The sequence below is a fragment of the Cryptotermes secundus genome, unplaced genomic scaffold, assembly GCF_002891405.2.
Source record: "Cryptotermes secundus unplaced genomic scaffold, Csec_1.0 scaffold1979, whole genome shotgun sequence".
In the NCBI taxonomy this organism is placed as follows: domain Eukaryota; kingdom Metazoa; phylum Arthropoda; class Insecta; order Blattodea; family Kalotermitidae; genus Cryptotermes; species Cryptotermes secundus.
Genome location: NW_019732005.1, coordinates 228,049 through 249,439, shown reverse-complemented (window position 1 = coordinate 249,439; position 21,391 = coordinate 228,049). Strand labels below are relative to the sequence as shown.

Sequence of the window (21,391 nt, the reverse complement as noted above, 5' to 3'; positions counted from 1 at the left end):
GGCTGAAATCATATGAATTATAAGCACACAAATATTTTTTTCTTAATTGTGACCTTTTGCTGAAACAACTGAAGCATTTGCTTTCATGCAAAACGAATTGTTATGAACGAGAACAACTGTTCAGCAACATTATTCAGTATATCTTTATTATATTAATACTTATATAAATGTAAAGCTATACACTAAAGCAGGAGGAAGCTTCATTTAATTATAATTAATAATCTTCAGATGTGTCCCAAAAATCATTGTTGATTGATCAGTAATCTTAATGTGTTTGGAAGTTCAAACAGTAACTGCTGAAAAGGCAAGTTGGGAAATGAATGTATGCCATGATTATTTTTTAATTGTTTAAAAAAACAGTAAAACTTATTGAAAAAGTATCGGTGAGACTTATGGAAAAGCATCTTGAACACAAAATATGTTTAATTTTTCTCTGCAACTCTTCTTTGAAACAGTTTTTGCTCTGACACATATTTAAGTAGTTATGCTTGAGATGCAAGCAGAAACACATAAGCAGGACTTAATTTAAAGTGATGGTTACACTGCACAATTTTAATTAAAACTGAAATACGGTGATAGATCTTAGTAAAACTTCCAAATATTAAATTTCTTCAAACTTTTGGGGTGCTGTGGAGGGAAAAATCTCTGCCCCAACTGCTAATTGAAACCCAACTTTCCAGGCTTCCAGCTCAGAGCATAGTCACTATTCTGACTGAGCTAAAAATTAAAAATTCATTTTCCACCAATTACTTCTTGTGCCACTTTCCTTCCAAGCTGGTGTAGGGCATCTGTGCTTACGAACTGACTTGAGGCAGCTAATACAAGAAATATGAGATAAACCAACCCTAAAACTCGTTTGAGCATCACTTATCCTTAATATACAAATACCCTTCTACCTCAGCAAAAGATGAATGCCTCACCTGCTTCTCACACACAAATGTTGCCAGCTGATGGATGATGATATTATGATCAGCAGAAATAATGGCCAGTGAACACCTCTCCACATTAAACAGCAGCTGAACAATGGCCAGACCACCTTCCTCAGTTGCCTTTGATACAAGTGAGTTGCTCTGTGTAAACACTTCAAGTCCCTCTGTAACCTCCCATATTCGCACCACTCCTGCAATATCATTGCACACATGTCCACTTAGGCTCCAAATCACTAACTGAATCAATGCAAAAGTCTTGTACTTTAGAAGTTGGTCAAGAAATTCCCTGTAGGAACTCATGTTCTCACAGCTGTGGTAATGGGGATTTTTACCCCCTGGGATATACTGCCATGTAGGCCACTGAAAGTCAAGCAATGTTTCAGAGCAACATGTCACCTCCTTCTTCTAGGTCAGAGAATATGGCAAGCGGAGCTCTGGTTGCTAACTGCTTCATGCTGGTTTCTTGCTAGTCTTATTCTTCAACCCCTCAGATGGAGGCGACATGTTCCTCTAAAACTTCAGTCAGTTTTCAATGGCTATATGGTGTTATACCCCAATAGGTAGAACTCCTCAAGAAAATCCGTCTTTTATAGAAATTAACAATTCATTGCTGAATTCACAAGAACCTGCTTGTGGACACTATCCAGAGCCTGATGAAACCAGTCCACACTCATGTACACAATTTTTTTAATTAATTTCCATATGAATCTTCCAAGTGGTCTCTCCCTATCAGGTTTTGTAACTAAAATTTATTAAGCATTCCTAATCTCCTCCATGTCTCGCCCAGCTCATCCTCAATTTTAGTACCGTAATATCTGCTGCAGGGTAGGAATTATGAAGCTTTTCATTACACAGTTGTCTCCATTCTCCCTGTATTTCCCTTCACATGTTCAAACATTTTCTTTGGTGCCCTACTCTCAAACACCTTCAATGTATGTTTCTAAACACACTACATTTCCCACCCATTATTATTATTATTATTGGAGGGGGGTGAGTTTCCCCATGCACCGCGACTAACTGTTAATCTACTGTGCGTCTCCCTATAATTTCTACTAGTCGCCATGGTCCTCCAGTACTGGTGCTCACTATCAGCCCCGTTCTGCCAGCGAGGTCGGCCCTCTCTGGCAGTGGTCCCCGATACTTCCCCATCTACTGGAGGAATTGGAAACTACTTGGGCGGGAAACTTTGCCTAATTTTGCTCAGAGGTCTCCTAGAGACATGAGGAACTTTTACGTGCCGTAAATCTAGGACATGGGACACACAGCTTAAAGTACCTCCCGGAGGACTTGTTCCCTGAATTTTTCCGCCCTTAAAAATTCCACTACCTCCACCGGGTTTGAATCTGCATACCTTGAGTCATAAGGTGGAAACGTTACCCCTAGACTACGGAGGCCACTTTTCCTACCTATATAAAAAGGATAAAACTACAGTTTTCTATGATTTAATGTCTGAGTTTCTATATAGAAGGCAAAAAGATATGCAGGTTCTTAAGAAAACAGCAAAGAACTTTCAGGTTACATACAGAATAGGCAGTTTCTTTAGTATCTGAGAAATTAATACCTTCTCAAGAAGGATTCTGCTCCATGTAGTTGGTTGGTTAGTTCAGTCAGTCAGTAACTCAGTCAGTCAGTCTGTCAGTGTGTCTGTTAAAGAGGAAGATAACAGATTCTTAATTGAATAATAGCAAAGCATTATTCCATTCAAGGCTGAAGCAAAACAAATGCAATACTGATTACATCTTATTCGTATAGAAGACATATCCATCTCAAACTAAAGACAATGCAGGCTAGGATCTTACTTCTAAACCATTAGGTGCCAACAATGAACCTAACAATAGTGAAACTCCCATTTAACATTCTTTTGGGGAGCAATGGAGTTGAACATTAAACTGAGGAAAATTTTAAGTGGAAGAATTCTAATACTGAAATTTAGTGTTCAATAAGAGAACACTTTAAGTTGAGGAACATCAAATGGGGGTGCCACTGTTAATTCTATGAAGCTAAATCCTTGAGAAGCTGATCTCTTCCTTGTGCACTTCATGACATGCAGATCTCATCCTTCTTGATTTGATCACCTAAGATAAATCTAGAAAGATCAAATATCCAAAATACATGAGACAGAAAGGAGTACATTCCTGCAGACTGTACGTAAAGCTATCCTTAAATAAAGATGTGTGTCTTTATCAGAACAAAGTGCTAAAGTGTATTGTCAATGCACCATGGTATGTTCGTAAAGGTGACCTTCATCATGACCTTGGGATCAAGACGATTACAGATATCATCGCTAAGTCCGCCACCCCTCATGAAAACAGACTCCAAAACTATGTCAACATTGAAGTGTCCAGACTTCTCAACGTGAACAATATCATTAGACAACTCAAATGGAAGAAACCGTTCGAACTAGTAAAATGTTAAAGTAATTCAGTGGAAATGACTTAGTTTTAATTTACATAGTATATTAGGTTTAGAAAAAAATTAATTGTTAGTTATCCAACAAGTTATAATTGTAACTAAGTTCTGAGTTACCCCCAGTTTTTAATTAACAAATAAAAAAAAGAAGACGTGTGTATGCACAAATGAAGCAATGTTTCTGTTAGCAATACACTCTCACAGACCCAAATTAAATTCAGACTCTGACATGATAAATACCTCTTTCGCCTGCTGCAGCTACATGAATGCCCCCCTTTACTTTCTTCTTGAAACCAGGAAGCCTGAACTTCGGAGGGAGTAGAACTAAGCCCTCCAGACCTTCAAACACAGGCAGCGTACGCACTGTAGTTCCAGATGGGAGATCCCACAGTATGATGACTCTATCACGACCACAACTGAAAGAGTCAATAATGGAACTTAATAGTAATTCTGAAGTAATGGTTTGTTTCTGTGTCCAACAGATATGAATGGGAATACTGAACACTTTTATGAAGTTTTCATGAAATCTACAGGCAAAATATAACACTCAGAGACTTTTCATTTTGCATGAATAATATCAGAAAGGTTCAAATTCAGTTGTATAATTCAGATATTTGTTTATGCAAAGTCTCCATTTATTGTTGGAAAATATACATACCATAGAAATAACCCAGATTTCTCTAGCGAGCTCACCAAAATTTAGCGTCAGTATACCACAACAGCCCACACAGTCTGGAACATTACTTGAGAGCAGACTGACAAACACGAAGAAATTATGTAGGATTTCAGGCTTAGCAGTGGTTATGAAGGGTTGTATCTTCTGCCATATAATGCTTTGTAGTCCATAGAAAGTCAAGTGCTGTTTCAGACAAACATGTTGCCTCCATCTTCAGGGTTGAAGAATGAGCAAAGCAAGACACCAGTGTGAAGCAGGTAGCAAGCTTAACTTTCAAAGGACTACACAGTATTACATCCCAGAAGATACAACTCTTCATGAAGAAATTAACTGGTGGGCTTCAAAAATGCTTTTTAAAATTCACCTGCAGAAATATCATGAATTTTCATAATGTGTGCCTTACCTCAGCAGTTGGTTTGTATCTTCGTGGAATACAAGGGCTGTAACCTTACTGAAGTGACCAGACAATGCCAACTGCTGCCGCCCAGTGCTGTAGTTCCAAGCTCGTATAACAGCATCATCACCAGCAGCAAACACCATATTGCTGTAGAACTGCACCACACTGCAAGGACCCAAATTTGCAGTAAAAGAACTCTGTGATTTCAGTCTGCACGTGAACTATACCGACCGAGTGACCGCCACTTGTCGGCGAAGTTTAGTGTCAACTTTTGCGGATAGAGGGTGTTGTGTGGTCAGCACAACGAATCCCCATGGCCGTTAATTTCGGTTTTCTAGACCGGAGCCGCTATTTCCTTGAAATAGCTCCTCAATCATCATCACAAGGCTTAGTGGACCCCGTTCCAGACCCACTACTACTCCGAAAGAAATCTGGTAACACTGGGAATCGAACCCAGACCTCTGTATCTGTAGCCAGGAATGCTGACCACTAGACCACAGAGGAAGAACTACTTTCTTTAAAAATCATGTGCAGAATTCTATTTAATTCCTATTCAATGCCTTCCTTTGAAATTCACACAACTAAAGAATGAAAATAAACAAATGCAGGGCAGATAGCAATAAAAGCTGGCCTCCTCTTCACTGTTCACACAATCCATCTACTTCTTACAGCAGGATTTTATGCAAAAGTAATCAAGAATACATACAATGATACTTTAAACATGTCATTAGGACACTGATTAGTAGTCATTACTGGTAAGTGGCCTTCAGAACTTTGTATCTCCTTTGTTATAATCAACAGCTCAATAAGAAGTAAAATTTGTCACACCAGTAACCTTACCCATGAAACTGTGAATGAAATATAAAAGTGCTGACAGTCATGCAATATTTTATAAAATCTATGCACAAAATTTCTGACTAATGTTACAATCTAATGGCTTGATTCTGTGATAAATGTTTGGTGCATCATTACAAAAAAGTAATAAACAGCTGAATCCACAACCAACAGTTACAATATGAGGCTATTAATCCATGCAGCTGGACTCATTATACAGTCATTCTCATAAAGTAACTCTGAAAATGGTGTTTCAAATATGTAATCAGCCAAGAAGTATTAAAATTACAAGTACATAGGTAAGTCAAAAAGTAAGTTACAAATGGATGTAGAACTTAAACAAATAAGAGTACTGATTTGAAAAATGCTTTTATTTCTCAACATAATCTCTCTGTACGTTGAGGCACTTGTCCCATCGTTTCACAAGCCCTTGAAAACCAGCAGCATAAAATTCTTTGGGCTGCTGTCGGAACCAGGCGGTGACTTCCCTACAGAAGGGTAACTACAGACACTTTAGCCACTGCTATTGGTTGTTCACATGGCATAGCCTACATCATAATGTATGACAGGTTAGGTTTTCACAAAGTCTGTGCACGATGGGTGCTGCGCATGCTGACCCCACAACACAAAATGCAAAGAATGGGTCTTGCATTACAGCATCTCAATCGCTACCACGATGAAGGACACGATATGCTAGCCCAAACTGTCACAGGTGATGAGTCTTGCTCCAAGCGGCTTCCATTTGTTTGGCCCTCTTAAACATCATCTTTCAGCTGAACATTTTCCTGACAATGAAACTGTACAAAGGGAAGTCACCACCTGGTTCTGACAGCAGCCCAAAGAATTTTATGCTGCTGGTTTTCAGGGGCTTGTGAAATGATGGGACAAGTGCCTCAATGTACAGGGAGATTATGTTGAGAAATAAAAGCACTGTTCAAATCAGTACTCTTATTTGTTTAATGTTCTATAGCCATTTGTAACTTATTTATTGACTTACCCTTGTATCATGTTTCTGGACATTATCCACTGTCCTATCTATTTTCTAAAAAAAAAAAAGTCCTGTTTATTTTTCAAAACACAACATTTCATAGACTGGATTCTGTTCCCGTCCTCAGGTAAAACCTACTCAGTTTGGTCCAATAAATAGAGCCAGTCCCTATCTCCAGACTAAAAGTATTAAAATTGTTTGCAAATCAAGAAGTTTGAGATGCAACTGTCAGCTGCAAGATTACATGTACAGCATTCATTACTTCATGCTACATACAGACCATAAAATGCTCTGCACAGGCTGAACAAGATTTTCCTATACCCTGACAGCAAAACGTGTAAATATTCAGTTCTAATTTTATTCACTAGTAACTAAAGACCCAGTCTGAAAGTTGGCATGGTTACTGGTTGAAATGACAGAAGTTTTCCAGTATTTTCCTTCTGACTCTGCAAATGATGAAATAAGGCCTTAAAACAGGTCATGTTCATCTCCATTCAAATATATTCCTACCTTTTTCCATGGAAATGAGGCATTGTCAAACAATGCAAAAATTTCATACAGCAAATTTAAACGACTTCTGTGGCATTAAAAAATGTGCAATGATGGGACTTGGCTTGTTTCACATGCTGAAATGTTAGGAAATCAAATATCATAAAATAATAATTGAAAAAATGTTCATATACAAAGCTGGACTGTGGCCTAAAATTCAAAATGTTTCTATATTTATCTCCTTGCTGCCTACTAACCAACCAACTAATTTCATGATACAGTCTTCCATGAGTACCCATTAAAGAAATTCCCTGCTCCTATTGAACCTGAAGTTTCATCACCATGTTCACAAAACCAGGCAAATTACCTTGTCCTGAACCTGTTCAGGCCATCTCATCTCTTTAGAACCTTTGCCTTCATAGGTATTTCAATATCATACTCACCCAGGTTTCCAAAATGGTCATTCCTTTTGAGGTTTAACTACGATGTCTACATACACTTCTGATACATCTTTAATAAAATAATTGAAGAAGTTCTTTGGTGTGTGGTTTTCTTAATTTACAATTACTATTTAAAAAAACTCTGTAAACTTTAGTCTGCAAGTGAACTATACCAACCAAGCGACCACCATTTGTCAGCGAAGCGATTGCCAACTTTTGTGGCTAAAGGGTGTTACAAGGTCAACGCAACAGATTCCCACAGCCGTTAATCTTGGGTTTCTAGATCTGAGCCGCTAATTTTCATTTTAAGTAGCTCCTCAATTATCCTCATGATCTTTATTAGTTTCATATACTGTAGTCTTCAGTCCTCTTAAAGAGGAGATAGGAAAATAAAATGTTTTAAATTGCAGCAATCATTTTCTAATTAATAAATCAACAGATACCAGCAACTGATGTTCTACTCAGGTGTAGTTAATCCTGATTACTTTATCAACAATAACAATATAATCTATTCAATTAAACTCATACATCACAAAAACATTCCTGCTCAACCAAAAATTATTTATACCATCAGTGCTTGTCTATAAATTACATTCTTGCAAGATCTCCTCACTGAAAAAAATTCTCTGCCTGAAAGTACAATAAAATTCCAAACCTGATGACCCCCTGAGCTCCTCGCAAATTGTGAGTGCAAGCCTGATGCTGAAGGTCCCAGATTCGAATACTGGAATCTGTTCCACCGCTAGCCAGTAGCACTCCATCCTTGCTGAAAGCAAGTTGTGACACTGGACCTTTGTGAATACTCTTCCACTGCTTTACCAGGCTCCCATCTGCTGAAATAATTTGCAACTGTACAAGCAAATATTATCCATTTTTTTTCTCTATATTGAAAATTTGGAACCATTATTTGAATTACATTTAAATAATGTTATAAAGGAACTCAAACCTGTCCTTGTGCGTATTTTCCAATCCATGAACACATGAAGACATACTGAGGCATGGAAGTGAAGCTCCATGCATTCTGAACCTCAATACTAAATGGAGGCGAGTTTCATGCTCTAACCACTTTACCCTTTGGACAAATAATCTCCAGTAACCTTCACACAGAGGGCTAGGTGGGCTCCAGAGCCAGTCTGAAGATGGTAATAAAGGGAAAATCTCTAGTCCTACCACGAATCAAGCCCAGAGAGTGATTTTACTGAATGAGCTATCCTGGCTCAAGTGTCAATCATAAATTCAGTTTAAAACTGTCTTAAACGTTTTTATATAAATTTCATTTAAAATATACACTGTGTTCAATCAAGGAGGAAACTTTGCAACACCGCTGAACCGGCCCAACATACCTCACAAATTGCTGCTGTAACTGCCAATAGCAGAATGAGTCATTAGCGCTGATAAACGTGCACGGTCAGGTGGTGTGATCTTGTCACTACAGTTAAGTCGCAGTAATAGTCAGTCTGTGTTAGAGATTTCGATAGGTGGTCGACATTTGTACTGAAATTAAGTTCACTACTGAACAGTGTTTATTGTCAAAATTTTTCCAAGGAAAAAACTTCGAGAAAACGTATCCAAGCTTGTGAAAAAGTGGCGGGCCACAGGTTCACTGTGCGACATAAAGTAGCAATCGAAGAGGATTGTGCTGACTGAAGAAAAGGTTCGGGATATTGATCAGATCAAACCCCAAAAATCGTTAAGATGCTTAGCACAGAAAACCGGTGTTTCGCTAAGATCTGTTTTCACAGCCACAAAATTAATCAAATTTCACCCGTATAAAATAAGAGAATGAAATAACCAAAATCGTTAGTTCAATTACCATGGACCAACTTCAGTAAGTGTCACATAATTTATTTATGCGATGCAAGGCATGTTTGCAAGCAGAAGGGGGTCATTTTCAGCACCTGTTATAAAGAAAGGTAAGTTTGCATTATCTTTTTACGGTATTCTTATAATGTGTGCATGTACAGAAACTGATGTGAGGAAATAGTCTCAGAAAAACAATCCATCCGCTCTACACTAGCGAGAGTGTGCGCATTTATCAGCGCTGATGACTCATTCTGCTATCGGCAGTTACAGCAGCAATCTGTGAGAGATACTGTATCCAACTCACGCAGCTGCCCCAGTTTCCTCAATGACTGAACATCTTGTACTAGCACCATGGTGTGCTTCCCTGTGACAGAGTGCAGATTATGCAAAATTCCGAGAACAGAGAGCCATGCTTTCATAAGACTGGTAAATAATGGAAAGTCTTGTCTTCTGAAAGAAATTAATTCATCAGTCTCCAACTTTTATTTCCCAAGGCAAAATAACATGAACACAAATATTCAGTATAATCACAGCCAATATTTCAAGCAGTTTCTGTCTGCAGATGAATAGTCTAGCATTACAATGTCTTGAGATGAGCCCGTTATTGAGATCATACAGTATACTAACAGGTATCATATCCATTTTAGACCATACCTCCAATCCAAATATGCTAATCTCTGAGATGGGGAAATCAGGACAAAGCTTTATATGACCCATAATAGCTGTAATAAGTCCCTTGTGTTTAATAATAACTAAAGCTAATGACACTGTTTAATCAATGCAAGAGGAAGGCTAACTTATCTTTCAAGATTTTGAACTGTGTCACGATAAAAATATTGAGAACTTTTCTGTTTTTTACTAATTAATGTTCAGTTATTTTTACTGAAAAATAAAATATGATTTAAATAAATAAAACACAAATAATTTGCATAAAATATAAATAAAACAACAAAAAAAAACAAATTTATAAAGAGTTCTGTCTTCTGAGATATAATGCTACATACGAGGGGAGTTCAAGTTCTAAGGTCTCCGATTTTTTCTCAGGACTGGGAGCAGATAGACACATGCGGTTTTGTTTAAAATACGTGTGCACTCTTTGTGAATGCGTGACAGAGATGGCAGAACTCTACAGCACACAGAACTCTAGTGGTAGCGGCGAGTGTGAGGAGTGTTTTTGATACTTAAAATGGCGACGTTTTCGTTACAAGAACAGCGAGTAATCATTCGTTTTCTCCACTTGCGTCGTGCGACACCCATCGAAATTCATCGCCAGTTGAGTGAGACATGTGGTGATGGTGTCATGAATGTGAAAAATGTGCATTCGTGGGTGCGACAGTTCAAACAAGGCCAAACATCATGTGACAATGAACCAAAACAATCTCGGCCTCGCCCCAGCCGGTCTGACAACATGGTCGAGCGAGTTGAGAAAGTTGTTTTGGAGGATCGCCGATTGAGTGTGGAAAACATCGCCCCCAAAGTTGGCATTTCCGTGGGATCTGTGCACAAAATCCTGCATGAAGACCTGCGAATGCGGAAAGTGTCCTCCAGGTGGGTTCCACGAATTTTGGCGGATGACCACAAGGCTGCACGCATGGCAATGATGAAGGCATGAATGGGACTTTCTTTTCATCAACTGTGACAATGGATGAGACATGGATGCCGTTTTTCAATCCGCTATTGCATCAGCAATTTTCCAGTGGTCAAAACAGACTCCTACAGAAGCGTTTGCAGCGGCCATGGAATCGTGGCGTCGACGTTGTGAAAAATGTGTACGGCTACAGGGAGATTACATTGAAAAGTGACAGAAGTTTCAAATTTTTTGTATGATTATTGTGTGAGAAAAAAACTTGAACTTGAACGCACAATGTAGTATACATGGCGCTATATCCCAGAAACCAGAACTCTTCATAACCACCACTGTGAGAACCTGAAATCATACAAAAAGAATGTACATTTTATGACAACTGAGTGATGAAGGCTGCCAGCTACAGAATGACAGAACCTCACCTCCAACCCTCCAACACAGCTACAGTACTATTCCCCCTCTGTCATGTCCATGATGATACTGGGGCAAGCAAGCAATTTCTTACAGATAAAAAGGATATAAGAAGCTCAAACATGAGTCAAACAATTAAGTGTATTGTCTGATATAAGCCACTCACAAGTTCAAGCTGCAAGTTTCATGTTGCTTCACGAAGTTACATACATTGCTTTAAAAGTATTAATTAAATTTGAGTAGATAAGAGGGTCTAAAATTGTCAAAATCTTAGGTATGTTGCATTTGCATTACAACTCGACTAATCGGTAACACTGATACGAATATGTTCCTATCACCCTATCATTTCATTACGGCTGAAGCATTATCTCCTGGTCATAACAACAAATTATGTATCCTTACCAGGTATAGACCATCCAATGACCTTTCTTTCTATAAGAATACCCTGTTAGCCACATTCTCATTACAAAAGCATACATTTTTGGAAAGCAATGTGGCTTATAGCCCAGAAAATATGGTATCTTTCTTCCAATGTTGATGACTTAAATGCATGGAATCTTATCTACATTTTTATCTGTACACTATCAAGCCATGAACCCTTACTTTGTTATGTTATCATAATGACCATAAATGTGTTATATCACAGAAAACACAAACAACAAAACACTTATTCAAGAAACAGTAAAAAATTTAAAGTCAACAACACCTCTCCAGTTCCAGAGCTTGAGAAGTCCACTCCTGTGATTTGAGATAATTTTTTCATTGTCAGGACTCAATGAGAAGGTGTTAATTGTGTCCTCACTGTCTTCTTCATTCACACCAACTGAAGTAGTGACACGACCTTGCTCAATATCCAGCACTTTAACTACTCCTCCACACTGACAGAGGAGTTTTTGTCCATCGCTTGTCCACTGAAATTGACAACAGCAACTTTGTTTGAGGAGGAAACTTGCTAACATAGCAGGTTTAACCAACAGTGACACAAGGACTGACAAATAACTAAATCGGTTGTATAAAATATATATATAATGTCTTCTGCTTCCGCAATTTGCCTAAATAAATGTGCTCTATAGAGATTAATATATTTGCATAAGAACAAAATACTGGAATTCCCAGTACCCAGACTATCATGAGAGTTCACCTCCTAGCATTCAAACAATGTGCAATAAGACAAAGAACAATCATTATTCACAATAATTTTAAGATAATATGGAAACAGTCTTAACTTAAATTTCTTTCATACATATAATGCCAATCTGATGCCCTACTTCTTGCCTGAACTTACAGTCTACGTACAAATTCTACTGACAAATAAATTCAGGAAAAAGGTATCAATGAAAATGCACAATGTTGTTCTTAAATGCACGATTTTATGTACAAAAGCAAACATTATAATCCATACAACAGCTTACAAGCTACACAGATTTACAGTTCTGATGCGCTGCTTTCTATGGCAAAGCACTGCAAACACACTGTCATATGATACTCCTTCCATAAATGGATATTACTCAAAGTTCTGTCATGTTGCTCTAAAAATATATGAGGGAAAAAGAGTTCATTTTCAGAGAAGCACAAACATTAAAACTGGCATAGGCTTTCAAAAGACACATGTTCCAGTACAATGATATAAAGCTTTGACAAATGGTAGCAATATTAAATAAAAAAAAAAAACTAATGAATAAATGAAACATAAATTACTTCTTCCTTACAACAGTTAAAATGGGGTAAGGAGAGAGAGGGCTACTGAATGAACAACTGCAAAACTCATACACTGATAGACACATAGGTAAAGATATATGGACACCACAGATTCCAGAAAGCTGGGTGTTACGCACGCCACCGTACAGCATATCACATTCAGTAAATACCTAGACAAACAGTCCACTGATATTTCAAATTCCACATATTCACCATTAGCAGCAGCAAGGGAAACTTCTGACCCATTCCATCCCAGAATGAATCCTCCCATCTTCTTCTGGGTCATCTTACATCTTGATATCCCGCATAATTCTTTGGGCTACACTATTAACAGTTCACTTGTAGATGTTCATGGAACTGGCTTTTTGCATTCTACATATTAAGTTCTCAAGCCGATTGTCTAGAAAATGTGGTAACGTCAACGTCTCACAGCCCTATGGACCTCCACGGCCTATTACAGGAATAGCTTATTTTTTATAATTACTTAATGAACTACAGGAATTTCCATACATATATTCTTTCCTTATACATTTCTAGAACATTATTTTTACATAAATGCAACACCTCTGATGTAGAAGGAAAAAACTGTAATGGATATATACCAGCATTATTATTATATATTACATTATATTATACATTACATTACATTATATAAATTACAAGTGTATTATGAGTTATTACCTGAACTTGTCCACCAGTGTAAAAAGCACCATATTTTGAATCAACTTCGAACCTGAAAAAAAAATTCAGCATCAGCCATAGTATATTAATTATATGTCTTTAATTATGGGACACACATCATAAAAAGGCATTCCTTCACGAAAACTAACATAAAATTAACCTATTAAATAATTCTACATAAAAGTACCGTTTGAGAACACATTACAATATCTAATTATCTTACAATTACAAATAATACATACGCTTCTTTTAATTTACGACTTCCCATTTTCCAGCCACAACCTCTAATCAAGCTACCGGTCTCCAAATATCTCAGACTTCGAATTTTATACACAACAACCACATGGCCCACATGCTGCAAATTCTTCACCTTCCAACAGCCTATCCTGTTGCACGAAAACACTTTCGCGAATTGGCAGTCGTTTGTTTCATAGTCCATGACGTCTAGGTCTAAGATGATAGCATCTTAGTTTTCCCAATATCCACTAGGTGCCGTTGTATTTTTCCTATTCGTTTCATCTTCCATGATCTTCCGGGGTTTGGGGCTCCTTTCAGATATTCAGATTATGCTGTATAACAGTGTTATGTGTTAATCAACCGTCGGGCCTTCGTCTTATACAAAAAATATTATTTACCGGGCCGCTGTTTGGCAAAGGTTGAGAACCACTACTGTATAACACATTCCTATCCAATAGGTACTGGGATCTTTCCCCAGGTGTAACACAACCAGGGCGTTAAGCCGACCACACACCACAAACTAGTACCAAACTCAAGAAAACATGTATCTATACATCTTCACACAGTAGTGTTTAATTAGTTAAGCACAGGTCTGACTCATCTTTTCACTGCATAATCCATTTTGGTACTCTTTTCATCAGCCATTCTGTCATAAATATATCATTTTCTTGTTTGAGAGAGGATCATGATTATCTGGGGCCATGATGAAATAAAATTTACTTCTGTCAACGCCCACAGTTATCAAAAGGCTAGAAAATCTGCACTCATTCACATAAGATTCTGTTTCTTTAAAAATTACCCCTTCCTCTTAGGAACTACTGGCAAATTATGGTGTGACAACATATTTTAACCCTTTAAAAACACAACTTATGCAGAGTACACTAAACTTCAGTTTGTACTTCACACTGAACATATAACTTTTCCTCTACAAATATCTACTGGTAAATGCAGCTTTGGAAAACTGCCACCATCACTGCAAAATCCCTACAAACCACAAATACACTCTATGAGCAGGATGCATAGTTCTAGTATGTTAAAGTAGGTGGAGCATATGGTACCACTGAGCTTTAAAAGGTTAAAGCAGCTGCACCCAGAGATCTGTGGCTTAACACCTTTCCCCCTTGGGACAGAGAGGACAGGCTTATCTGTTCCTTCTAGCATGCACACATCAACTGTACAGACTAGCACTTTTACACTGTACTGCTTTAGCAAGGATGTGCAGGAGCCTAAAAATGCACAATTTTATCACTTACCAGGCCAGACCGACACATTCAACCCATGTTTTGATTTTAAGCTGTTTGACTGTCATAGCAACAAAGATTTATGTGACACTGAATTACTTCAAAACTTCTCTTAAATTCTGTTTGACACCTCATCAACTACTTTTCACATAGGATAGCTGTTTAGTACCAGCACTATATTCTTATGATGCTTTGACATTACTGCTGATACTACATACTCCAAAATTAGAATGGGGTGTCAGTTTTGGGCTGAAAGCCAGAACAGTGAAATCAGAGCAGATGTTCATTGCTAGGCAACTGCTCAGTAAACATGTTCCCACTACAACGAATACGCATGAATGTGAACTTCAACATTTTCCTTCACCAGATATGAACATCACTGTACCACTTTGTTCAGTTTTGGAAACTCAGAGTGACGAACAGATTTCCACCTTCAACATCCCTAAAGCAACTTGAAGATGTTCGTCAAGAAGAATGGTTTAAATTCTGCTAAAGGCAATTAAAAACGTGTACAAGACCATTCCAAGGACTGCTGTTGTAATGAAGATAAAAGGTGGTCCAATACCATATTAATAAAGAAATTTGCACAGTATCTATTGTGTTTCCATTATTTTGCCCTACTCCTGTATATAAAATCTTTAAATTGAAATGTACTTTATGTTCACTTACATTCACTTTAACCCAGTAGTGTGCCTTTGAACAGTACTTTAGAATGATTCCTCCAAACAGAAACCCACATTCTGCTGCTTACAGCACACTGTAGTATAATTTGTCTGCCGTTTTGCACTTGTTTCTCTCTGTGCACATCTTACATCTTTTAAGGGAATGGACCTTGAATTTAGAATATGTGGCCAGGCCTCTCTACAAGAAACAGCCTTGTGATATGAGTCTGTTTACAGTGATTTCTGATTTTGCATATAAGTCTGTCACAGACTATAAAGTAGGTCAAAAGTGTAATGTTTACATCAGTAAAAAGGTTTCTTGTTTTAATTTGAATTTTCTGATTGATACATTTTTCTGTTGGGACCTTGTTAAATGTCTGCAAGGAAAAGAAGGGTAATATTTATCTCAACAAGTTGCCTGATATTAATTATTAATAATGCATTACTTTGAATATAAGATGCACATTTTAGATATTTCTTTCCACTGAAAACTGAGATGTGTCAAATTTGAGGAATGTGCACTAACTTTTTTCCCAAAAACCCACATTCAAAAACTGAATGTATCTTATATTCAAAGTAATACAGTAAGACAGAGGTTTATGTTTGTTATCCTTTTTCTCTTTTGTTGTTCATATAGTTATTTTCTGTTTCCTGTATCCACTGTTTTCAGGTATTTTGATGATACTGTTACATTATTTTAATTTGTTAGTGTCATGCAGGGGTATTTCGTGTAATCTGTGAAGTAAATTTTCAAATCTGGTTTTTATGTTCTCCTAGGGGCCATGAATTTATTATCATACCAGTCTGTGTTGATTTACTGTAGATATCTTGTTTACACTGGATGGCTCATCACTCCAAAATTAATACAAGCATAACAGCAAAGATGTTTCATGTTAAAATTGCACAGATATTCAGAATTACACTCCTCATTTTATAATATTCTCCAGCCTCTCATTATTCCTTTCTCTTAGGTACAAATATCCTCGAACACAGTTCCAAAATACCCTCAATCTATGTTCTTCCCTACAACAATCTGCCTAAAAATAGAACATTAAATTACACTGTTACTGATACAGATTATTAGTCATTGTTCACAAATAAATGATTTTTGGAATTTATAACTTGTGGGTTTATTAAAGTACGAAGCATCAAGAACAATAACAATGAGCATTTAGCAATTTTAAATCACAATTCAATCACTCTGTGATTCATCAGACTCTTCATCAGCTTCTTCGAGCCACTTTATGAAGGGAGCCACCTGAAACATCACAACATATTAACTTACAGATTATACTGGGTGTTCCTAAAAGAATGGTGGGGTTTCAGATACATATATATATTCTTGCCATGTACAATCATAACATGCGTCAATCAGAAGCTTAACTGTCCAAATTTTATGTGCACCCATCAAAGTGCCTCTGTATGCGCACCTTTCATTACCCGGCACACATCAATGCGATTGTCCAATCCCTGCCACACCCGCTGCAGCATTTCAGATGTGATGGTCTCCATAGCACGATTGATTGTTTCGGAGATCCTAGAATGATTGGGGCAATGGGGGTACATAAACCATGTCCTTCACATACCCTCACAAGAAGAAATCATATGGAGTTATGCCCGGGGACCGGGGTGGCCACTGGAGAAAGGGGACATCTTCACCTGCAGCACGTCCAATCCATCGTTTGCCTAACTGTCGGAAATGGAACTAGGAAAGAGTGTGATATACAAAATGAAAATTTGAGAACCATGTTATTAATCCATATACGTTTTGCTTTTCATCAGCAAAAACTGACGGAGATATACGGCAATGAAATCCCACCATTCTTTTAGGAACACACTGTATACTCTGAGGATCAGCTAACTTGTTACCCACCATGCTGAGTTCACAGCTACTCTTTAAGAAAACCACAATATTAATTCCTCAACTTATACCATGTTGTTGTTGTTATAACAACAAAACATGGCCCAAACAACTAGACGGCACTAGGGAGTCCTATTCGTCAACCAACGGAACCACGATGTGGTAGACACTCATCTTCCTTTAAAGAGAAGCAGTATAAAGGACATGAACCAAATTGGTTCTAGATTTTTTCAAAGTTGTAAATAGACTAATTACAATAACTTATAAATATTTTAAAAATTCAGGCACATTGCTGTAACTGTTAAAGGATAAGATTTTATATTCATGACATTGTAATAGTATTGTCTGCATGTTTTGATAATGACCAACCACACTGTAATAGTAGTTTCCGCATGTTTTGATATGTTCTTCTGCGGATGGTCGCTCCAACCAAAACATGTCAAGGACGAAAGATTAGAAAGGAGAAAAAACATTTATCAATCACACTGGATGGAGGTGATAATCTTTTATACTACTGCTAGTGTGACGGACCAGGACAAACCAAATCAAACTCAGCAGAAACTTACCAAGTGTCCAGTGCATTAACATTACTTTCTAATAGCAGCTTAAACACAGGCACACAGCATAGCATATCATCTATACTAGGAATGAATTAACAGTTAAGACTGAATGCTTCATAGATTAACTATTGCAATAGTTCCCAAACTCTTTCAGAGCAAGGGTCCCTTGATATAAACAAAAACGTGTGAATACATCAACCTAAATAAATGGCTTAAAAATTATTTGGAAATTTAAAAATCATACTATTGAACTTTGACATTCCTATGAAGTACTTTTTCTGTTATCTTACAAGTTCATAATTTAATGCAACATTTTCTCATCAATTTATGTGCGCTGTCACGTGTCAGTGACTAAACATGGGTTGGACAAAGAACTCTGTGGAATGGGACACCTAGAAGCTACTTGTACTGACAATCCACAATTCTTGGGGTCGAATGCACTGGAAATACACATAAAAAAAGTTTAACACCGACCATCAATAAGATTCCCATTATTTTAACCATGAAAGAGTGTTTGGTGGAGCATAACAGGGGTTGCAAACCACTTTACAGATAATGGTAGGGTAAGCCAAGCAGGGAAATTTACATTGGCTTGGACCTCTCACAGACATGAGGCCTCTGGCATACACATCCAGAGGTTTACACCCATATCACCAGTTGAAAATTAACATTTCCCTACCTTTAACAAAAGACAAAGTGCTTCCAAAAGGTCCAGAACCAAATCTAGTTACAAGCTTTCGTTTTTGGTTTACATCATTACTACATAATATAATTAGTATTAGAATAACTTACTGGCATTAATCTCTTGTGGAGGCACGATGGCTGGACTCACACACAAGTAGCATTTGAATTTAATAATAAATTCCAAGAAGAAATTCAGTTACACATAGTGTAGTTGGAAAGTTATTCAAGAAGTTTGAAGAAATGAACTCTGTGATAAATCCTGTTTGGGTTGTCCTATAATCTCAGAAGTTTATGAAACTGAATTAATGGAAGAATGTGGCAGAATAAGAAATCAAAATGGCACACAACTGATCAAGTCTGCAAGTTCATCAATTCAGATAGTGTAAGAAACATTTGAAAGAATGTGTTGTTTCATCTGAAGACATGTCTTACGATAGGTAACGGACGTACTGGAAACAGATATTGTAGGCTGAACACATTCTGCCTTTGGTTCCAAACTTTCATAATACAGGGTCCAGCAGCGAAACCTGATGGATTCTAAATTAGTACAATGGAGCCAATTTTTATTTCTTTTGCTTATTTTATTTGTCATAATACTTAACAATGTATGCCATTTTGTGTGTACAACTGCCAGCTCATTTTGTCTTGAAAATTATGCCATCTAGATGGTTACCATCTCTTTGTACGCATTCTTGCAGCCTCATCTCGAAGTTGGTCATTGAGCGTCTTACCATGTTGGGGGGGGGGGGTTATTGCCGCAATTTCAGGTTCAATCACAACTTTCAGTTCATGAACTGTACGTGGTCTCTTGATGAATACCTTTGCTTTGAGGTAACCCCAAAGGAAATAATCGCATACAGACGACTGAGCAGGCCATGGAAGATCACCACACTGAGAAATGACATGCCCAGGAAACATTTCTCGCATAACTGCCATGGAAGTTCTTGCAGTATGAGCGGTGGCCCCATATTGTTGAAACCACATGGTTTGTTGATTAATTCCACGTTTTTAATTTCTAGTGCATGAAAATTATGCAGCACGTGAACACAGCGACCAGTATACTGTCACAGCATGTAATCCTCCTCAAAGAAATATGGGCCTATCACACCAAAGCTTCCCACAAAGTGCCAAACTTTCACAGGTTCAGAGCAAAGAAGGCATTCATGAAGCTGCCATGGATTTGCGTCCAACCAATAATGAAAGCTCTGTTTGTTATCACACCCAGATAAGTGGAAGTGTGCTTCGTCACTCATGGCAATGACCACGTCATCTGCCACAATTTTTTTGCAAAAGCAACGCAGTTCGCCCGATCACACTGATGCAACTCTTGCACAACCATCATCTTGTATGGATAAAAATGCAATATTCATCTCACACTCCAATATGAAATGCCTAATGGAATGGCATTGCAGAATGACAGGGACTAGTCACTACCGCCCACCTAACAGTCTCAACATTCTGAGGTGTTTGGACATTTCGTGCATCTCCAGGCGGTTTCTTTAGGGCTGGGCCAGTTGATCTGAAATTTGCAATCCACAACGAAATTGTGTTCCTACTGAGAACTTTACCATGAAGACCTACATTAAAGTGCACACAGAAATGTCACTGAGTCAGGGTAACAGAGTCACCAGTTCTAAAAAACGTCTCAATGACAAAAGCACAATGTTCTGCGGTTCACTGTCCCATGTCTACTGAAATGGCCTACTTTCAGCTGTTCAAGGTCAGTGAGCCCTCTCTTCCCACACCACCAACCCCCAAACTAGTGCCAACTTAAATATGTCAGGTTTCTCTGCCGAACCCTGTATGTCCAGTACGCATTACCTGTTTGCGGAGAGCTGCAGCTGTTGACGATTTGTCATCACTGTTATACCACTTTAAAATGGCGTCCTCTCCCAAAATGTCTTTGTCATACAACAGATGCAGTAGTTTGAGTAGTCCTTCACACACTGTGTCCGTCGAGGCTGCCATATCCTGCAGTTGACATAACGCATAGCATTACAACAGCAAAATGTACATTAAGTGAAAATTTTTGCATGAGAGGACACAGACTCTAAAGAAGTTCTGAGTAGAACTCATAAAGCCTAATTTTTAATTGCATCAACTTTCAGTCTTACAAATCTTGTAGTGTTAATGCCATGTTTCAATAGTGTACATAACATAATGAAATGCAATTTTACATGCTGGACTTTTGCACAAATGGTCATTACACTGTTATCAAGAACATAGTCCTTGAGAGCAGACTTTGTCTACAGAAAATCTAACAGACACAACCTCGAAGTTTCACACTCTCATCATGTTTTTAACTGTTGACTTATAAACAATATTTCATACATAATGAATAGGAATGCTTACAGTTTACCTCCATATGAAATTACACATGCCTAGCTCCAACACTTCATTGGTTCATTCACCATTAAACTGATAGCTAAATGTGCATTTCATGCAGCTGCCATTACTTTGCATACTTTACCTAGCAGCATACATCATTTCAGGGCCCTACAGTAAATGTTCTTAACCCTTCCGCGCGGTCATTTAAATTCCGCGGCCGTCTCTCCGGCGGTAATATATTCAGCCGTCCATTTAAATTTTGCTCGAAAATGATTTATTCATCATTGTTCTTAAATTATATGAGATAGGAATATGAAACTTTCACTAAAATGATCTTAAAAGGTGGTTTTATAACCTTACCTTATAATATGAGCGCCCTGTATCTCGGCAATGTAAGCAGGTTGTTTAGTATTTGAGCAGTGAATGGTACGCCTTGAAGGATGAAACTTTCACTAAAATGATCTTAAAAGATGGTTTT

At 37.8% G+C, this 21,391-nt stretch overlaps 2 protein-coding genes across 2 annotated transcripts in view; both read right to left on the bottom strand.

Annotated features, from left to right (window-relative positions):
• Nucleotides 1-13,611, bottom strand: part of LOC111867536 (transducin beta-like protein 3) — a gene marked incomplete at its 5' end in the record, with an annotated part of 33,798 nt that extends 20,187 nt beyond the window's left edge. The window contains 7 exon segments of the mRNA XM_023857509.2: nt 921-1,120; nt 3,579-3,754; nt 4,418-4,576; nt 7,818-7,992; nt 11,668-11,872; nt 13,341-13,392; nt 13,583-13,611. Coding sequence (XP_023713277.1) covers nt 921-1,120; nt 3,579-3,754; nt 4,418-4,576; nt 7,818-7,992; nt 11,668-11,872; nt 13,341-13,392; nt 13,583-13,608 — 993 coding nt within the window.
• A 2,170-nt stretch (nt 13,612-15,781) lies between these two features.
• LOC111867539 (translation initiation factor eIF-2B subunit epsilon) overlaps nt 15,782-21,391 on the bottom strand; it is a 28,109-nt gene continuing 22,499 nt past the window's right edge. Inside the window, exons 11-12 of the mRNA XM_023857516.2 lie at nt 20,407-20,556; nt 15,782-16,738 (exon numbers count right to left, since the gene is read on the bottom strand). Coding sequence (XP_023713284.1) covers nt 16,673-16,738; nt 20,407-20,556 — 216 coding nt within the window. The 3' untranslated portion in view covers nt 15,782-16,672. The remainder of the gene's footprint in view (nt 16,739-20,406; nt 20,557-21,391) is intronic.